This window comes from Fusarium fujikuroi, chromosome FFUJ_chr08 (genome assembly GCF_900079805.1).
Source record: "Fusarium fujikuroi IMI 58289 draft genome, chromosome FFUJ_chr08".
In the NCBI taxonomy this organism is placed as follows: Eukaryota; Fungi; Ascomycota; class Sordariomycetes; order Hypocreales; family Nectriaceae; genus Fusarium; species Fusarium fujikuroi.
Genome location: NC_036629.1, coordinates 2,091,082 through 2,108,476, shown reverse-complemented (window position 1 = coordinate 2,108,476; position 17,395 = coordinate 2,091,082). Strand labels below are relative to the sequence as shown.

Below are 17,395 nucleotides of genomic sequence, written 5' to 3'. Positions count from 1 at the left end.
GAAGAATACAATCTTTTGGCTCGACGGGAGCACTACAAGGTTGCTCACATAGGTGTCAGAGAAGAACAAATCCTCATACTTACCAGAATCACTATAACATATTCCAAGAGTTATCAATATCTCAAATCCCTCGTAAAAGGCTTGCTTTAGAAAGCAGAACTTGTAAAGTTTAGGGTAGAAAACTACCTTATCAACAAAGAGATGCGTTAAGATAAAGTGCGATAAGATAAACGCGCAGCCACTTTTGTACATCGCCCCACAACCTTATAAGAAACGAATCAGTGCCTCAACTCCGCGCTACCTCGAAACAACAACACAAATGCGACATCGCAAAGCATAGCCTCTCTTGTTTAACTTGCGCGGCCACTCACATCCTGAAGAATCACGTGTCTTATCACTTCACGTTCACTCAAAACCATCTGCCTTTTCCTTTTTATCATCGAAAATCTTTCACTTTCTCCCGCTTCTCCTCATAACTCATGCAGTCATGACCATGTCGCCTTCAACTGTTGCCGCAGAGAGCGAGACCGCAGTTCCAGCTCCATTCAACAAAATCGGTGGTGCTTCCGTTCAGACTTACTTCCAACGCATCCGCAAAGCCTGTGGCAAGTGGCCATGGGAACTCTTCGACGAGGAACGTCTGTCTCCCCATTGGACTGTATACTTGCTTCAAAAGTTGCACCAGGCTATCAAGCTTGCCCAGTCCTCACCTAAGATTTCGCTCACGCTTGTCATGAAACATTTGGAATCTATTGTCGAGAAGGGAGGCGCGTACTCCAAACTCAAGGGCCGAGATATCACATCGACAATCTAGTGGATTGGAGAGAAGAAAGAGGCCCTATCCAAACAGACTCTTTCCAACAAGAAACAAAGGAAAACGACCGAAAAAGAAAGTCGAAACGAACCTAGCCGAAAGTCTGTACTCTATGAAGAGCAAGAAAGCCGAGCAAACAATTCCCAAAAGCTTAGCGCCAGCCTTCTGCGCAACAGAGACGGGGATAGAGCCAAGAGTAGTGATGCTACTCTGGTACACGATAAAATCGTCGTCGCGCCCTCACCAAGTCCGCCACCTCGACCCAGAGTCTACCAGAACGATGATCGCGATATTGCAACCCCGCCCTTCATTGACCTGACCAAATCTCCCTCACCTGAACCACTCGGTAATGGGCTAACCGAGGGCCGGCCAACAGGGGATGCAAGTGGGCGTAAAAAGAGAAAAGCTGCGAGTGAAGTCACAGCTGGTAACGTCCCTGCGCCAAAGCGACAAAAGAAATCATCTAAGGCTATTTCGACGCCCAGTGCTACGCGTGGGGCGGGCCACCAAGATGTAAGAAAAAAGGACATCACGGATGATGAGGTAAAACTGCGTCTTCATTACCATCAAGCACATTATTGACTGATGTTTTGCTATAGAACGCCCACATCTCACGGTTGAACAGCAAGACTATCGCCATTCGAAACGAGGCCGACTGCATCAATGCCCAGCAGAACGAGAATGAAAAACGACTGAAATCATTGAACTCCTCGCGACAACTGCTTCAACAAGAACTCAACACCGCACAGAATGATTTGACCAGGATCCGACAGGATATCCAGGACAGCGCTACTATCCGAGGCTCTATCCTCCGAATCATCCAGCGCCGAGCCTCTGAAAATGTTGATGGCTGGAACATGGCCCTCGAACGCTGCGACAAGTCTTTGAAAATATTTAGAGATGACTCCAAAAAGACTACTGAGCTCTTGAATAAAAAGAAGCAAGACCTCAAGAATGTTGATGAGATGGTTGGTTTGGCGAAACGAGAGACAGAGAAATGTGCCCAACAGGCCAAGAAGTTGGCTGCGCAGCTGGAAGGATTGACTCACAGTAAAACCGGTTCTGATGTTCTATAAGTCATGGATGACATAGTACCTTTGGAACTGGCGAGCCTTGGTGGAGGGAAGCTGACAGAGCTGGAGGTACTGGTGGTTCCGGCCATAGGGACATTAAGATGGGTGAGGAATGAGTACCCAGTGGAGCCAGTGTAGCGGGCACGTTGAATGGTGTGGCGATCTGGGATTTATGCTATCGATATTGAGGCAAGCAATATTCCTCAGAAAGTGCAGTCTCATGAACTTAGCTACCTGAAAATACTGCGACAGAAAAGCTGGAAGTTGAGACCATTGCCCATCACAAAACTCATCATTCACCTGGACCGCGAGCAGTCCAGTAGGTTTTGATCGTTTTTGCCATTGTCTCTCATGCCATGCTAGCAGTATATAAGAAATTAGAGACGCATTGAACCTGCCACGTGCCATTGTCTCGTGCTTAGACCTAACCAAGTGTTTCATGGCGGGAATATCACCAGTGCCCCGCCCAATGCGGTAAAATGCTCAGCACATAAAATCAGACACAAACTGATCAACAAAACGAAAACAAAACGAAAACGAGTCTTTTAGATACAAAAAGAACATCGACAACGGCAGGATTCGAACCTACGCGTGCGAACACAATGCCTATGATGTCTCGGAAGAGATAGCAGGGCATCGCCTTAACCACTCGGCCACGTTGTCTTATCTTATCGATGAGGCTCCAGCCTGCAACAAGGCTCTATCAGAAGACACAGTAGACATGGGTTGTTATTTTATCCACCTTCCAGAAACGGCCTTTTGATGGGGCTTTCATCAGACATACATATCAAAGTCTTGATCTCGTGATGATCAGCAACCTCGTTATTACAATATGTCTGGGGTTGCATTCATCTCCAGAACTGCATATGCTCTTACTGGATGAGTTGTTTTTTCCATGCCTCGGCTGCGCTTGCGTGGCACCTCTACGTTATGCGACCATCATATTACAGACTCGCAATACAATTTCTATCATCGATAATACGGATAAAAGCATCCACGTACCTTGGTTTCCCTAGTTGCCAGCAGCCAAGATGTCAGATAACCCAACAACGCCTGAAGTCCAGGTCGACGAAAACACCACCGATTCTGAGTCTGTCTTCAGCGCTGACTCCGTGGGAGCAACTACATCCATTGCTAGCAGCGTGCTCAAGTACAAATGGAAACATGGTCGGCGATACCATAGTGATCGCGCAGGACAGTACAGTTTTCCCAACGACGACCAGGAGCAGGATCGCCTTGACATGATTCACCACGTTTTTTGCCGAACTGTAAAGGATCGATTGTTTCTGGCTCCCATAGAACCGGAGGGACTGAATGTTCTTGATATAGGGACAGGAACAGGAATCTGGGCGATCCAGTTTGGAGATGAGCATCCTTCTGCGACAGTGGTTGGGAATGACCTTAGCCCGATACAACCAGACTGGGTTCCTCCAAATGTCAAGTTCATCGTCGACGACGTTGAAGCGGAATGGGTTGAGCCAATCCCATATGATTACATCCACTGCAGATACATGGCCGGATCAATCAAGGACTGGCCTAGACTACTGCGACAAGCATACGCTAACTTGAAGCCGGGCGGTTGGATCGAGCTTCAAGAAACAGCCAATACGCTCTATTCCGAGGATGACTCGCTCAAGCCCGACAACGCGTTGGTCCAGATGATGGACTGTCTCAAACTAGCCTGCGATAAGATTGGAAGAACCATGGATCCTGCGCCGTCTTTCCAAGAATGGGCTAAGGAAGCTGGCTTCGCTAGTGTCAAAGAGGAGCGATTCAAGCTTCCAATCGGACCATGGCCTAAAGATGAACGACTCAAGGAAATTGGAACTTTGATGGGAGTCAACATGAGAGAGGGTGTAGCTGCATTTACGGCCGTTCTGTTTACTGATGTCCTGGGATGGTCGCGCGAGGAGGTTGAGCTCTTCAATGCGCGAGTCAGAGAGGCATCGCGCGCTAAATCTGTGCATCCGATGTTCGATTGCTTAATAGTCACTGGCCAGAAGCCAAAGGAATAAGATGTATCATAATTTCATGCTATATGAAATCTATAAAGAACAAACTTCCAGAAAAATCATTCACTTGGTTTTACTTCCAGATGCACTGGGCAGGCTCCTCCGCGAAATCCCAGGACTGCTTGTGGGCTCGGTATATGTAAACCTTGAATGTTTCACGAGTCATTGAAAATCGAGTCAGCAACAGCGCTTTTCCGCCCATTCACAAGCAACAACTATCACTTCTCGATGGTAGAATACCCCGGTTTTGCTACTTGGACGGAGTCTTCTTCAGACCCCCGAATCGTGGGGTAGTCCAAATATCGACTAGTCTCCGCGGTATTGAAATGGGAACATGGGGTAACTTTACCGCAACAAGGTTAAGCCCTTGACCGATGGAACTTTGCGATCCTACCGGGAATATGCCCATGCTACATTATCCGGGGATACGTCGAAAATAGGTCTCTTTTGCGTATCAAGGGACAGGATATTCGTTCCCGTGAGCAGTTACCGTCCGGCCGATTCTGGGGATTTTCTATGCTGATCTTAGCTAGTCTTGTGTATTCCTCGGAGTAGATAGCTTGTCCAATGAGTCGGTCTCCTAGTGAGGAGAGGAGTAAATGCATGGCTTTGCTAACGATGATCACTTCGGGCTTTATGCCACTGATGGAGTATTATATATCAGAGGAAATACAATGATTTCTCTTACATAGTTGACTGTTTGTTTGCGGTTGCCAATTGACATCTCGTTCTCTGACCTACCCCCACTACGCTAAGCCTGAGAGGCATTTTGTGACTATGCTCTCCTCAAACCTTTCCGCCATGTCGTTTGCTTTCATGTTTCAGGGCTTTCAAAGCGCGCTTGGGAAGCCCACTTGCACAGACCATACATTCCGCTCCGTAGAGCTCGCCAATGCCAAGATTCTGTCCATCAGCACCAATCTCACCAACGCCGAGCTGCCGTCGTTCCCCACCAACGAATGGCCCAACAACTCAACTGATCCATTTCCCGTGTGTCAAGTCACGGTCCAGTACATGCACCCGGGCTGGAATGACACCATCAACACATACGTAGCACTGCCAGTGTCAGGCTGGAACGGGCGATTTGTTGGTGTAGGCGGCGGCGGTTGGTCAACGGGGGACATTCCCGACCTTGCACAACCTGCCTCCAACGGATATGCCGCTGCCACTACAGATGGTGGCCACCTCTTAGCTAATAGACAGGAGTTGGACTGGGCATTGCATAGCACTGGAAACCTCAACTGGCCTGCCTTGCAGAACTTTGCAGCTGTCTCTCTGGACGACGCAGCGACGTTGGGAAAAGCTGTGACAGCGGCTTATTATGGAAAGAAACCAAGGTACTCGTACTGGAACGTAAGTGCCTCATGCTCTTGGGAGATGAACTTCACTGATGACTTCTAGGGATGTTCTACAGGTGGACGACAAGGCCATATGATGGCGCAGAGATATCCGACTCAGTATAATGGCGTTCTTGCTACTGCTTCTGCTTTCAACTGGGATAAGTTCGTAACGTCGGAGTACTGGCCGCAAGTTGTTATGCACAAACTCGGTAAGAATACACTGGCTCAAACATAAGAAAACCAAGCTAATCTTGTATAGACTATTACCCCCCTATCTGCGAGCTCAACGCTATTACCAAGGCTGCCATCGATGCGTGTGACCAACTTGATGGAGTCAAAGATGGCGTCATCTCGAACCCAGATCTCTGCAAGTTTGATCCCAAGTCTGTCGTTGGTAAATCTGTAGGATGTACCAACCCCTCCGGCACAATCAAGATTTCCAAGAAGGGTGCTGAGGTCGCTCGCTTGACATGGCGCGGACCAGAGACAGAAGACGGCAAGTTTCTCTGGTATGGTCTTGATCGTGGTGCGGACTTGAGTGGTCTTGCCAACACAACATGCACATCTCTCAAGGACTGCACCTCAAGTCCCTTCGCCATTGCTCAAGACTGGCTCACCACTTTCCTCCTTCAAGACCAGTCGGCTAGCCTGGATAAACTGTCCCACGAAGAGTACAGCAAGCTGTTCCGGCAATCCGTCAACCGGTTTGCCTCAGTCATGGGCACATCGGACCCGGATCTGACAGACTTCAAGAAATCAGGAGGAAAGTTGATCTCGTGGCACGGAACAGCAGATCAACTCATCCCACACAAAGGATCGGTAGATTACTATAAGCGCGTTCTTGAACAAGATTCCAGCGCAACGGATTACTACAGATTCTTTGAAGCACCCGGTGTCGGGCACTGTAAAGGTGGTGATGGATGGTATCCTGGAAGTGCCTTTGACGCTCTTGTCAAGTGGGTTGAACATGCAAAAGCACCCGAGACTCTGCATGCGGAAACTGTTGGCACGGAAAAGCGGCGGGCTGTTGAGCTGTGCGCTTATCCGAAGCGGCTGACCTACAAGGGCGGCAACCCAGACGTCGCATCCTCTTTTACTTGCAAGTAAACCCATCGCTTCCATAAATTATTACAAATTATATATATCCAACACATAAAAGAATCTACGCGAAGCTATCAAGCCTAGCCTGCGATCGTCTTGCCTCCTCCTCGTTACTGTGATGCATATGAATGGTAGTGTTAACAGTGATACCAGGAGTTTTATCACTGGCCGTACTTCGTCCGGCCACTGAATGCGCAGACTCCTTGAACAGTTCGTCCTGTGAATCGTTGTCGAGCTTTTGTGTACCGCCCATGACGTTTGTGACGATTCGGCTTTGGTTCGTTCGTCGGGATCGTGGCTGGCCGGTGGAGGAGAGCTCGTAGCGTCCGTAGTTGGAGCCTGATCGGGCGGAAGACATTTGGCCGAGGAAGAGTGTCCGCAGAGCTGGACGGTTTGTTAGTGGGATGGAGATTTTGGAGAAGACGGGACGTACGTGGGAGACATGTTGCGATAATGGCGACGGCTGTTTCGATCATGGAGACGGTGCATGTCAACATGGTTTCGTTCTTCTTGGAGTAGTAGGCTCGAATGACTGGAGATGTTAGCAGAGCTTGTGGTAGCCAGGTTGGAGGACGCACTGCTTGCGATGACGACTAAGAAACCGAGGGCGAAGATGGCTGCGACACCGATCTTCTGCTTGGTCTTCATCTGAAGCTTCATGACCATGGTTATGGGAAGACTGATGGCTGCGATATGTTAGTCGGGGAACTTGAGCTCGTATCGTTTCAACATACTGATGACATCGGTACCGATGTTGACTGTTTGATGATTAGCGATGCGCATAGAGACTCCAAGGATGGGATAACATACGGATGACGGTTAACCAATAGTTCTTCTCTGCCTCCTTCGGGTCGCACTGATCTGTAAAATCGTCAGCATATGTAGTGTCAATTGAGAAAGAGATGACAAACAGTTTGGATCTTGCGACCATCTCTTGTCATGTGGGAAGCATTGGAAAATGATATGGAAGAAGATGGTAGCCCAGAAAATCACCAAGAGACCAAGAGTGACGTTGTAAATAATCTGCAGTTTTGTGCCGGGCGCAGCAAGTCGTTTGTAGAAGAGAACCAGAGCAATCTTGATGGCCCATAACGAGGTGACGTAAAGAATCGACCCAGGAACAATCATCTTGTTGGCTGTTAGCAAATGTTACTCGTGCGATCAAGAGACATCAACTCACCTTCATGATCTGGATAAAGTCATCGCGAGAAGCATTCGCCATGTCCGCCATTCCTAAATTCCACATATGCTGTTGAATGATCAAATCACCGATCAAACAACACGCCGCCAGGATAATGAGTCCATCGTCGATCGCCAACAGTCCAAGCTTGCGCACACGAACCCATATTCTCAAAATCAGAAAGATGCACGCAATGACGGTACAAATGTACCACGAAATCTAAAATATTATCAGCAAAAAACATCATCATGCCCTCGTCCAAAGTATAAACTTACAACTTGTCCCAGACCCTCAGCCATTGCGACGTTGATCTGATCTGATCTGCAAAACAACCCAGCACAGAATGCAAGGCAAGGTGGGAATGCAGCAAGACTTATTTCTTACCGAAGGATCCGGAACCACCAAAACCCAAGGCCCCCCTGATCAACAGGACCCGTGGACTCGGTCCTTGGTATCAGCTCATTGTGTAAGAGATTGTCACAGTGAGATTCCAGAAGCCGTTACTTCTGTGGAGAGTCGGCGACAGACTTGTCTCTAGCTCCGAAGTCAAATGCGCACCAAATGTGGATTTTACGCGGTGATATCCAGTCATGATGGACTTGTGCACCTGAGCTAGTGGCGCGGAAAGAAAAACCTCGGAACAACAAGGTGGACACTCCGCACAAATATTGGCTGTGGCTACATCTCGTAAGGTGCTGTTCATTAGTGTCTTGTTTTTGCTAATATCATGACTCAAGTGACATTGAGCGGAATTAGCAGCAAAGGCGTTGGGGCTGACGTCCGTGTGTTTGGATTGGTCGATGTGATATGCAAGGGACGTGTTTGTCGGCGCCGAGAGGGGATTCCCGTAACCTTCTGCCTCGGGATGTGCCTCGGAGGATCGTCGTAAGGGTTCCAATCCGATGCGAGAGATCTGTGCTTGCTGATTATCAAGCTCGGTCGGCGAACTGGCCATGCAGCGATTGACCGGGGGCAGCTTGGCCGATCAGTTCCTATCCTGGAGAACAGGCTCAACCATCAAGGGATCTCAATCCACAAATTCTGTCATTTTGCACTGATGGATAAGCGATGTGGGATCATACACTGAGCCTCGGATCCATCTGGCATCAAAAGATCAGCGTGAAATGTCCAATGTGATGCTATCAACGGCAGAGGCTTGCAACTAACAGAGTTGGCCGTGAAGCCGCTCAACCTCGACCCTACGCAGTATATCCGGCGTTTCTTTTCAATAGTCTCACCAGCCTCCCGCTCTTCCCGTGAACCCCTTTTTTACTCCCCGACGTCTTTTTTTCCGTTCCCAACTCGAAATTTTACAGGCATTCTGGATCCATGACTCGGATCATGCATGACAAAATCGACCGGTGCACGTTCCGCGAAACTCTATTATAGTGCATGTTCCGGCTGTGTCCTACTGAATACAGTTAGAGGCCCCATCGCTAGAGGGCCCTGGTTCCACTGCCGAGACCACTCAGGCGTCTCTTTGTAGCTAAGCGTCCGCCCCTCGGAAATTCTTCGTCTGTGATATAGGCGAATCGAATTATAGCAAGCATCTTCTGGTGAATAAAACCAAAAGCTGCGGGAACTTCTGTCCACTCATTCTTCAAGCTTTTCTCGTGTCTCAGTCGATCTTCACCTCTTTCCGTCCCGTCACATCACATTCCTCATCATGGGCCTCAGCAGCATGTTCACAACGACAGGTTTAATCCTGGCCGCCACGTGTCTTGTCCCTGTGACTGCGAAGCCGCCTCAACCTCCCTGTCCTCCAATTCCGCACGCTGCTCTCCCTCAGGGTGACATTCAAGGTTTCCGTGACAAGCACTGTAACGCTGTTTATCTTGGTGTTCCTTTTGCTGCGTCCACTGGTGGCCAGAACAGGTAGGTCATCTAAATTGCCTGTTTCACATTTTGATGAGCTGACACTGGTGTAGATGGAAGGCTCCTCAGGACCTCCCCAAGTCTCGTTCCAAGTTCCAGGCTACGTCATATGGTGCGACATGTCCTCAAGCCATCTCAAACGATGCCTTTACTCGCCAAGATGAGGATTGTCTGAACCTTAACATCTGGGCCCCATCCAAGGGCAAGAACATGCCTGTCAGCCCTACCCTACCTGTCCGCATATTATTCCGAGACATAAACTGACACCCACTAGGTCTTCGTCTATATGTATGGTGGTGCTATGGTCACTGGCTCCAGCAGCAACCCCCAAATCCAGGGCACAAACTTTGCTCGCAATGGAGTTGTTTACGTCAACTTCAACACCCGTGAGAGCATCTTTGCTTCTCCTCACTCTTCCGAGCTCAAGACCGCCAACCCTGATGAGACACAGAACTTTAGCATTCTGGATGTTGAGAAGGCTCTTGACTGGGTCCACAAGAACATCAAGGGTATGTTTCACGCTTATCGATCACATGTAAAACTTGACTAACGTTTATGCAGCCTTTGGTGGTAACCCTGACCATATCGTCTTCGGTGGTCACTCTTCGGGTGGTGTCCAGGTCGATCACTACCTATGGAACAACCCCAACACCTTCCTCAAGGGTGCCGTCGAGATGAGCGCCAACGCCATGTCCGGCCCCGCTTACGCTCCCGTCGATGAGGCTCTTAACGCCGTGGCCGAGGAAGTTGGCTGCCCCAAGGGTGGTAACGGACAGCTCGACTGTCTCCGCAGCAAGGACATCCTTGACTTCCAGACCAAGAACTTTAACTCCACCTTCAACACTTGGTTCACTCCCGTCATTGACGATATCACCCGCTTCTCTGACTACTCTGCCCGTTTCGCTGCCGGAAACTATCCTTCCCATGTCCCCATGCTGACTGGTACCTCCAATGGAGAGGGCACCATCTTCAGCCTCGTCTACGGTGCTGAGAACAGCAACTTCAGTTCTTGGATCAACACCTTCGATGCTGATAGCGCTCATATCCCCGATGAGTCTCTGATCCAGGCCTACAACCCCAACGACTACGCCACCGAGTCTCTCCGCAGCGGCATCCAGTACGGTGATGCTCGCTTCAACTGTCCCGTTGACTACCTCCTCGACATGCGAAGTGAGCAGCAGAAGACCTGGGTCTACCGCTTCTTCGGCAAGTACGACAACGTTGTTGGACCCCCCAACACTGCTCCTACCCACGGCACCGAGGTTCCTTTCTTCCACGGTGGTAACGAGTGCTTCGCCGCTCTTCAGGGTGTCACCAAGGCTCAGCAGGCCCTTGCCGATTCTATCCACAACTGGTTTGTTAAGTGGATCAAGAACCCCGCTGCTGGTCCCGGCTGGGACACCGTTGACAAGGCCGAGGAGGTTGTCAAGCTTGGAGTCCCCGGTGATGAGCTTGCCCGTGGCAAGGCCCCCCGCAGCGAGTTCAACGCTGTCTGTCAGGCTGTAAGTTCTCATACCATATTAGTCCTGAAAGACTCGATCCTAACATATCCTAGGTCTACAAGCCTAACTTCCCCAAGTACCCCGTCGTCCAGTCCGTCGCTGGTCTTGTCGAGGAGCTGTTGGGCTCCGCCTAAGTGTTTATGCATATAGATTACGATCTGCCTCCGAGATATGAATAGTGTCGGGACACATGATGAAGCAATGCTGCAGTACCATTCTTGATGATTGACTTTAGTCAACTATGAAAAATTGATAGATAGATAGATAGATAATTATTAATTGAGATCATTCTCTAACGCCACTGCTTTGTTTCAGGATCAAGAACATCTTTCTCAGCCTTCTTCCAACTCTCGATAACCTGTACCTTCTTTTCCTCAGACCTTGGAATGATTCTAGCTGGAAATTCCTCAGGCATGCACACAAAGCCTTGCGTCAGCTTATCCGGATCTGGCAACACAGGCTTACCATTCTTATCGACAGTAGGACTGATGTTGAATGCCCATAGGATCCGTGAAATGCCTAGAAATAAGCTTCGTTCCGCAACGTGAATTCCAGGGCAAATACGGCGACCGGCACCAAAGGTGAACTGATCTCGTTTCGACGCATCTGGATTGGCTGCGGCGTCCGCCAAGCTCTGGAAGTCATCTCGGTACCTGTCAGGGTTGAACTGGCGAGGGTTAGGATGACGTTCAGGATCCATGTGAATACCCCAGACGTTATTGAGAACGCCTGCCCCCTTGGGGATGAGATACCCGTTGTAGGTATCGTCTTGCGTAACAGCATGAGGGACAGCCCCGAGGATAGTTGTCGGCATCCATCGCAGTGTCTCTTTCATGCATGCGCGGACATACTGAAGGCTCTGCTCGTCCTCCATAGTTGGTATGCGCTCACCAACTACTTTGTCAATTTCGTCCTGAGCTTTCCGCTGGATATCAGGATAGAGGAGCATGGCTTGTACAAAGGCATACAGGGTGCTGGACGTTGTGTCTGATCCCGCTTCAAGGAGAGTTCCAGAGATGTAAGCAGCTTGCGCATCATCAAACTTCTCCTTCTCCTGCGCCTCCGCCAATCCAACACAGAAGCATGGCTTGATAGAGCCATCAGCGATGTCTTGCTTCGCCTTAAGCCAATGGCTCAGGTAGAGATCCTTCTCCTTTCTATGGAGCTCCTTGGCTTTCTTCTGCACAGGCAGGAGAAAGTCGGGCAGCTTTCTAAGTACGGGAAAAGAGTCAAGGAGGGCAGCGATGCCTGTCTGATTGATCTCGGCAAACTCAGCAAAGCCGTCAAATAGCTGCATGAGCTTAGGGTCTCGGTAGATAGGCGAGCGCCAGCCAAATACCATGGTTGTCGTGAGTGCGTTGGAGTATCGCCGAATGCTCTGGAGGAAATGATCAGGCTGAACAACCATCTCGTATAGCATTTGCTTGTTCTCGAGGTCTTGGTAGGGTACGTAGCTCTTGGCTGTGGTGACGTTGAGTAGCGAATGTACCAGTTTGCGGAACTTAAAACTGTGTTAGCAGGATCATCGTAGCTATTCCAATGGATGACTTACTGATCTCCACGTTGGTCCATATCCCTGAGGACAGACATTACTGTTAGCGTCATTGTAGGCAAAGGTTAGATCGAGAATGACGAACCATCATAAGAAGTCGGAGACCACCGCTACCAAGAACCTGCCCTACGTACATTTCTTGTCGGTCAGAGTAGAGCGCACTTTTCTTATCGAGCAGATCCTTGACCGCTTGGGCGCTTGACAAGACAATGAACGGCTTGGTGCCCAGAATGAGACTATAAACAGGCCCATACTCGTCTGCCCACTTACGGAATTGCAAATGGGCATCCTTCGTGGGCATCTGATACTATCAGTTAGTGTGTTCGGATTCTCTGAGCGATACTGACCAAGTGAATGTTTCCAAGGATGGGCAGTGTAGGAGGTCCGGGTGGATAATTCTTGGGTCTTCTGCCAGTGAACAGAAGATGTACGAAGATCGCAGCGAGAGCGACCCAGAATAATTGCACGGTCAGCATGATTGAGAGATACGAGTGAAAGTTGAATTCTATGGTCTCGTAAATTGTAATCATTTACATGTACCGGCCTTTATAGAAGACGCGGCTCACAATCAAGCGCCTCATGTCTTGTCCTGTCTTGGAGCGATGTGGGATGGCCATAGACGCCACAATATCCAGTCTGGGGAGATGTCCCCATAACCATGGTGCTGATCGCATTGGCTCGTGACTGTGCAAAGTAGTGATTGACCAACTTCTGAGCTCTCATTCGTCTCCCACAAAGACTCCGACTAGTCCCGTTTCCTCCACGGAGCACTGCCCCACTTCCCCGCGATCTGAGAACCTAAGCCGGGAACGAGACCGTAATGTGGAGTTGCATCATCTTTATTCCATCAAAGCTGCATTCTTCCTTCGTCACAGTCCACCCACATCGACATCCGACAATGTCTGACAACGCATCATCGTCAGAGACCGGTTTTACATGCTCCCGCTGTAACAAGACGTACAAGCGGCGAGAACACCTCCAGCGCCACGCTGCATCCCACAGTAGCCTCCGACCTCACAGATGTAGCTTTTGTGGCCAATCATATCAACGGGCTGATGTTCTCAAGCGACATGCTCTAGCTTGTCAGACCAAAGTCAGGGCCGGGGAGGTATCGTCAAGTAGCCGAAGAGCATGCGACCTCTGTGTTCAGCAGAAGAAGGCCTGTAGCACTGGTCAGCCATGCGAACATTGCCGTCGGAAGTCGGCCCAATGCATTTACTCCTTCAGTAATGGCCTAGCAACAGAAAGCAACTTGCCTGTAGGCCATGATGACAAGCAATATGCTGAAGAAGCCAGCCTACCGACGGTGGTATTTGGAGATGACGCGCTATTCGATTATCTTGGCAACTGTACTTCAGTGACTGATATGCTCCAAGGATCAGATAGCAATCAAGACTGGTTGGACTTTATTAACCTCGCCGCTGGTCATTTTCAGATAATGCCCACCAGTCCCCAAACGCACCTAGACAACTACACCTTTCACTTTCTCGACAACTTCACAAGAAAGTCTGGGCTGGTGGACTCATTCGACTGCGGAACATTTGAACAGCGAATGGAAGTTGAAGCAATTCACCGATCAGGGGAGGGTTATGTTATACAAACCACTGAACCAGACGAGGTTGTACACCTCAATAGCTCATCGATGGATCATCCCCACATGCAACCATTAGATCTCCAGGACCCTCTCATCATCCAAACTCACCAAATACTTCTAGATATCAAACAAGTCGTTACCGTCAAACCTCGAAACAGTGTCGTTGAGCTGGAATGGTCGACTGTTCTAGAACAAACCTGCATCCGATTCTTTTCTCCGCATAACTTACGGAAATATCTTGCACTGTTCTGGCATATATGGCACCCAAACGTCAACTTTGTGCACCGCCCTACTTTTGACCCGGCGACCTCGAAGTCGATCCTTGTAGCCTGCATGGCATTGATAGGTACTTGAAAGTAAAGCCATTGGTAATGGGTAGATCCTGACGTTAATAGGTGCAAGCGTATCGCCAAGCAAGACTGATAATGAACAAGCCAAGATCTGGTTCAATTGTGTCGAGGAAATTGTCTTTACGGATGACGACTTTTGCAATGATCCTCTAAATAACCAGGACACCCCGTTGCTGAACCCGGTTCAAAATATCTCGAAGATCCAAGCTCTGCAGGCAGCATATATGGTCTGCCTCTACCAGGGCTGGGAGGGAACAGAAGCTAACAAACGACGGATCCGTCGATACCGGTTCAGTACTGTAATATCTGTAAGATACCTCGTCTCTCCTAGTTCATCAACTAATCAGTGTTTAGATGGCAAGAGACTTCGGTATTATGTCTGCTAGGCACCCAGATTACTCCATGTGCCTATATGGCAGATTTGATTGGAGAGACTTTGCTGCACGAGAGCAACTTATTCGGTAAAGAGGATCCGTATACATATTGACCGATAACTAACATCTACGCAAGCATATTTCTTTGGATATATCTTCTCGATCATGCATTTGTAATCTTCAATAATCTACCCCCCAGGATGGTTATTAAAGAAATGAGCATGCACATGGCATTTCCTGAAGCAGCATTCCAAGCCGGCACATCAACAGAATGCGCTCGAGAACTACAAAACTGGCACTTGAGATCCACATTGATGAAAAACATAACATTTCGTGAGGTTGTCGAGAGATTCTGTGGAAAGCCTTTCTCGAATGACATGCGACGACTGTTTGCTGACCTTGGCCCCCTCAACCTCTTCGCGGTTGTATCAGGTAAGACTACCACGGCAAACCCCGACTACCCTCCCGCTCTAATACAGATTATAGCCTTCCATGCACTGATATTCCAGCACCAAAATTCCTTTGGTGGCCATGATCAACTGCAGGCAGTTCGCAACGCTCTCGACAATTGGAAATCAGCTTGGGAAACGTACTCAGATGAATTCTCATTCTCACCGCCGCATGTCATGGTGGACAGACAAAACGTGGCAACGGAGAATCTCTGGAGGAGAGTAGGCTTCATGCGTCATTCTCCAGAATATTGGCTCCTGGGGAAACTGCTCGTCGATCGCCTTTCAACGTCAAGTGATTCATTGGGTAGCCCTGAGTCTACGGTGCCTGATGTGAGCGGCTCAGCACACGAACCGATTCTTACGAGATATGATCAGACGAGTATGCTTCAAGTGAATGACTTGATCACAGGGTTCCAGAATGTACATATTCACTAGACAGGCTGTCAATTAGGATCTTTTCGCCATTCTAGAACTATTTCATTGATGCAACCACCATGCGGGGACATAATTCAGTAACCCTAGCCCACCCAGCTTCCGTATACAGTCGATAGTCCATTAACGGAATTGCTTGAGGTCGCCATTCCGCCCCCCACATCGTCTCCGACCGGCATCTTTCAGCGGCAAGTGGCCTCGGAAAGGCGCTGTAACCCCCGCGATTTGCTCCCAGCGCATCAAAAGCCTAATAATGCGGGGGATTCTCTCGCATGTTAGAATCTTGTGTTACATTGTCAATTGCAGCGAAAATGACACGGACAACAGCACTTATCGCACCAGCCTTGGATGGCAGTTTTGAACTAAAGGAAGTCTATTTGGACTCTCTGCAACCAGATGAAGCGCTGGTAGAGATCCATGCGTCTGGTGTCTGCCATACTGACCTCTCTTGTGCAAGTGGTAAATTGCCATGCGCGCCGAATGCTGTTCTTGGCCACGAAGGTAAGTGAGGTCGGGGTCCCTTGTCACAGATATGTATGCTGACTATCGCGGCCATTACAGGAGGGGGCGTTGTTCTCGAGATAGGCGCAAATGTCACCTCCGTCTCGCCAGGCGACAAAGTCCTTCTATCATTCTCATCCTGTGGCTCATGTCCTGGATGCAAGTCGGACCATCCGGCCTATTGCTACAGCTTCAACGACTACAACTTCGGCGGTAAACGCCCTGACGGATCAGCTGCTATGTCAATTATGCAAAATGGGGAGAAGCAACCGATTTACAGCACCTTCTTCGGCCAAAGCTCTTTTGCGGCGCGAACTATTGTTCATCGATCGAGCATTGTCAAGGTACCTCAACAAACACCACTTGACTTCTTTGCGCCGCTGGGCTGCGGCATACAGACCGGCGTTGGTGCTGTATTCAATACATTGGATGTCAAGCCTGGTAGCTCCGTCGCGATTTTCGGCGTGGGGTCTGTTGGCTTAGCGGCTGTGATGGCTGCAAAGGCACGAAAGGCAGGCAGAATTATCGCCATCGACCTACAGCCAGAGCGACTTGAACTCGCCAAAGAATTAGGTGCTACGGATGGAGTGCTCGGTCCCGATCAGGAGCACATCAGCAAGGCCATAAAGAACATCTGTCCCCCTCTTGGTGTCGACTTTGCAGTTGACTGTACTGGCGTCCCCTCCATCATCGAAACTATGGTCGCTTCATTGGGAATGAGGGGCAGGGCAGCTACAGTTGGCGCACCTGGGGGCAACGCGCATGCGAAGATAGATATCATGAGTCATCTCACGTACGGCAAGGAGTACGTGGGTTGCTCTGAGGGTGATAGCAATCCTGGAGTTGTAAGTATAAGCCCTGTCCTGCCTTTATCTGAACCTGCTGTTACTGACTGGTCTCCAACTAGCTGATTCCTGAGCTCATCGAGATGCATGCCAATGGCCTACTGCCACTTGAGAGGCTGATAGCGTACTATGATATCAAGGACTACGAGAAGGCCATGGCCGATATGAAGAGTGGGAAGGTCATCAAGCCAGTCTTGAAATGGACTGGCTAGTGTCCATACAATCGGGGAGTCATGTTTCTTCCAAGAATGGTTTTCTTGGCCGCTCTTGCTTGTCACATCTGAGACTCATGGTTAAACAAGCAAAGGGGATTAATTTATTGTGAAGCAGTTAATTCAATTTCATAGAAGCACGCTCCGATGCTGTTAGTGGTCAAATAAAGAAGCTCGTCCATCATG

At 49.3% G+C, this 17,395-nt stretch overlaps 8 protein-coding genes and 1 non-coding gene; 6 read left to right on the top strand and 3 right to left on the bottom strand.

The window, feature by feature from the left end:
• Positions 1-493: 493 nt before the first annotated feature.
• On the top strand, positions 494-1,890 carry FFUJ_12499 (uncharacterized protein; the record flags this gene model as incomplete). XM_023582112.1 has 3 exons in its annotated part: positions 494-754; positions 815-1,357; positions 1,414-1,890. 3 exons carry the CDS (start codon positions 494-496, stop codon positions 1,888-1,890), a joined length of 1,281 nt encoding a protein of 426 aa, XP_023434694.1.
• Positions 1,891-2,450: 560 nt separating this feature from the next.
• On the bottom strand, positions 2,451-2,549 carry tRNA. The gene has a single exon. It is a non-coding gene (tRNA).
• Positions 2,550-2,918: 369 nt separating this feature from the next.
• Positions 2,919-3,902, top strand: FFUJ_12498 (related to methyltransferase; the record flags this gene model as incomplete). The annotated part of the gene is made up of 1 exon (XM_023582111.1): positions 2,919-3,902. The coding sequence occupies one exon, from the start codon at positions 2,919-2,921 to the stop codon at positions 3,900-3,902; it is 984 nt and encodes a 327-aa protein (XP_023434693.1).
• Positions 3,903-4,700: 798 nt separating this feature from the next.
• FFUJ_12497 (related to tannase precursor) lies at positions 4,701-6,346 on the top strand (the record flags this gene model as incomplete). XM_023582110.1 has 3 exons in its annotated part: positions 4,701-5,252; positions 5,301-5,448; positions 5,499-6,346. The coding sequence occupies 3 exons, from the start codon at positions 4,701-4,703 to the stop codon at positions 6,344-6,346; spliced, it is 1,548 nt and encodes a 515-aa protein (XP_023434692.1).
• A 55-nt stretch (positions 6,347-6,401) lies between these two features.
• FFUJ_12496 (related to integral membrane protein PTH11) lies at positions 6,402-7,819 on the bottom strand (the record flags this gene model as incomplete). XM_023582109.1 has 8 exons in its annotated part: positions 6,402-6,724; positions 6,774-6,872; positions 6,919-7,026; positions 7,075-7,098; positions 7,151-7,201; positions 7,252-7,468; positions 7,521-7,739; positions 7,796-7,819. The coding sequence occupies 8 exons, from the start codon at positions 7,817-7,819 to the stop codon at positions 6,402-6,404; spliced, it is 1,065 nt and encodes a 354-aa protein (XP_023434691.1).
• Positions 7,820-9,186: 1,367 nt separating this feature from the next.
• FFUJ_12495 (related to triacylglycerol lipase II precursor) lies at positions 9,187-11,031 on the top strand (the record flags this gene model as incomplete). XM_023582108.1 has 5 exons in its annotated part: positions 9,187-9,395; positions 9,449-9,611; positions 9,670-9,904; positions 9,957-10,897; positions 10,951-11,031. 5 exons carry the CDS (start codon positions 9,187-9,189, stop codon positions 11,029-11,031), a joined length of 1,629 nt encoding a protein of 542 aa, XP_023434690.1.
• A 158-nt stretch (positions 11,032-11,189) lies between these two features.
• FFUJ_12494 (related to O-methylsterigmatocystin oxidoreductase) lies at positions 11,190-12,925 on the bottom strand (the record flags this gene model as incomplete). XM_023582107.1 has 4 exons in its annotated part: positions 11,190-12,398; positions 12,450-12,473; positions 12,535-12,750; positions 12,797-12,925. 4 exons carry the CDS (start codon positions 12,923-12,925, stop codon positions 11,190-11,192), a joined length of 1,578 nt encoding a protein of 525 aa, XP_023434689.1.
• Positions 12,926-13,347: 422 nt separating this feature from the next.
• FFUJ_12493 (related to C2H2 transcription factor) lies at positions 13,348-15,654 on the top strand (the record flags this gene model as incomplete). XM_023582106.1 has 5 exons in its annotated part: positions 13,348-14,389; positions 14,439-14,701; positions 14,748-14,854; positions 14,904-15,199; positions 15,254-15,654. The coding sequence occupies 5 exons, from the start codon at positions 13,348-13,350 to the stop codon at positions 15,652-15,654; spliced, it is 2,109 nt and encodes a 702-aa protein (XP_023434688.1).
• Positions 15,655-15,962: 308 nt separating this feature from the next.
• Positions 15,963-17,209, top strand: FFUJ_12492 (related to zinc-containing long-chain alcohol dehydrogenase; the record flags this gene model as incomplete). XM_023582104.1 has 3 exons in its annotated part: positions 15,963-16,152; positions 16,213-16,997; positions 17,060-17,209. 3 exons carry the CDS (start codon positions 15,963-15,965, stop codon positions 17,207-17,209), a joined length of 1,125 nt encoding a protein of 374 aa, XP_023434687.1.
• Between the last annotated feature and the right edge of the window lie 186 nt (positions 17,210-17,395).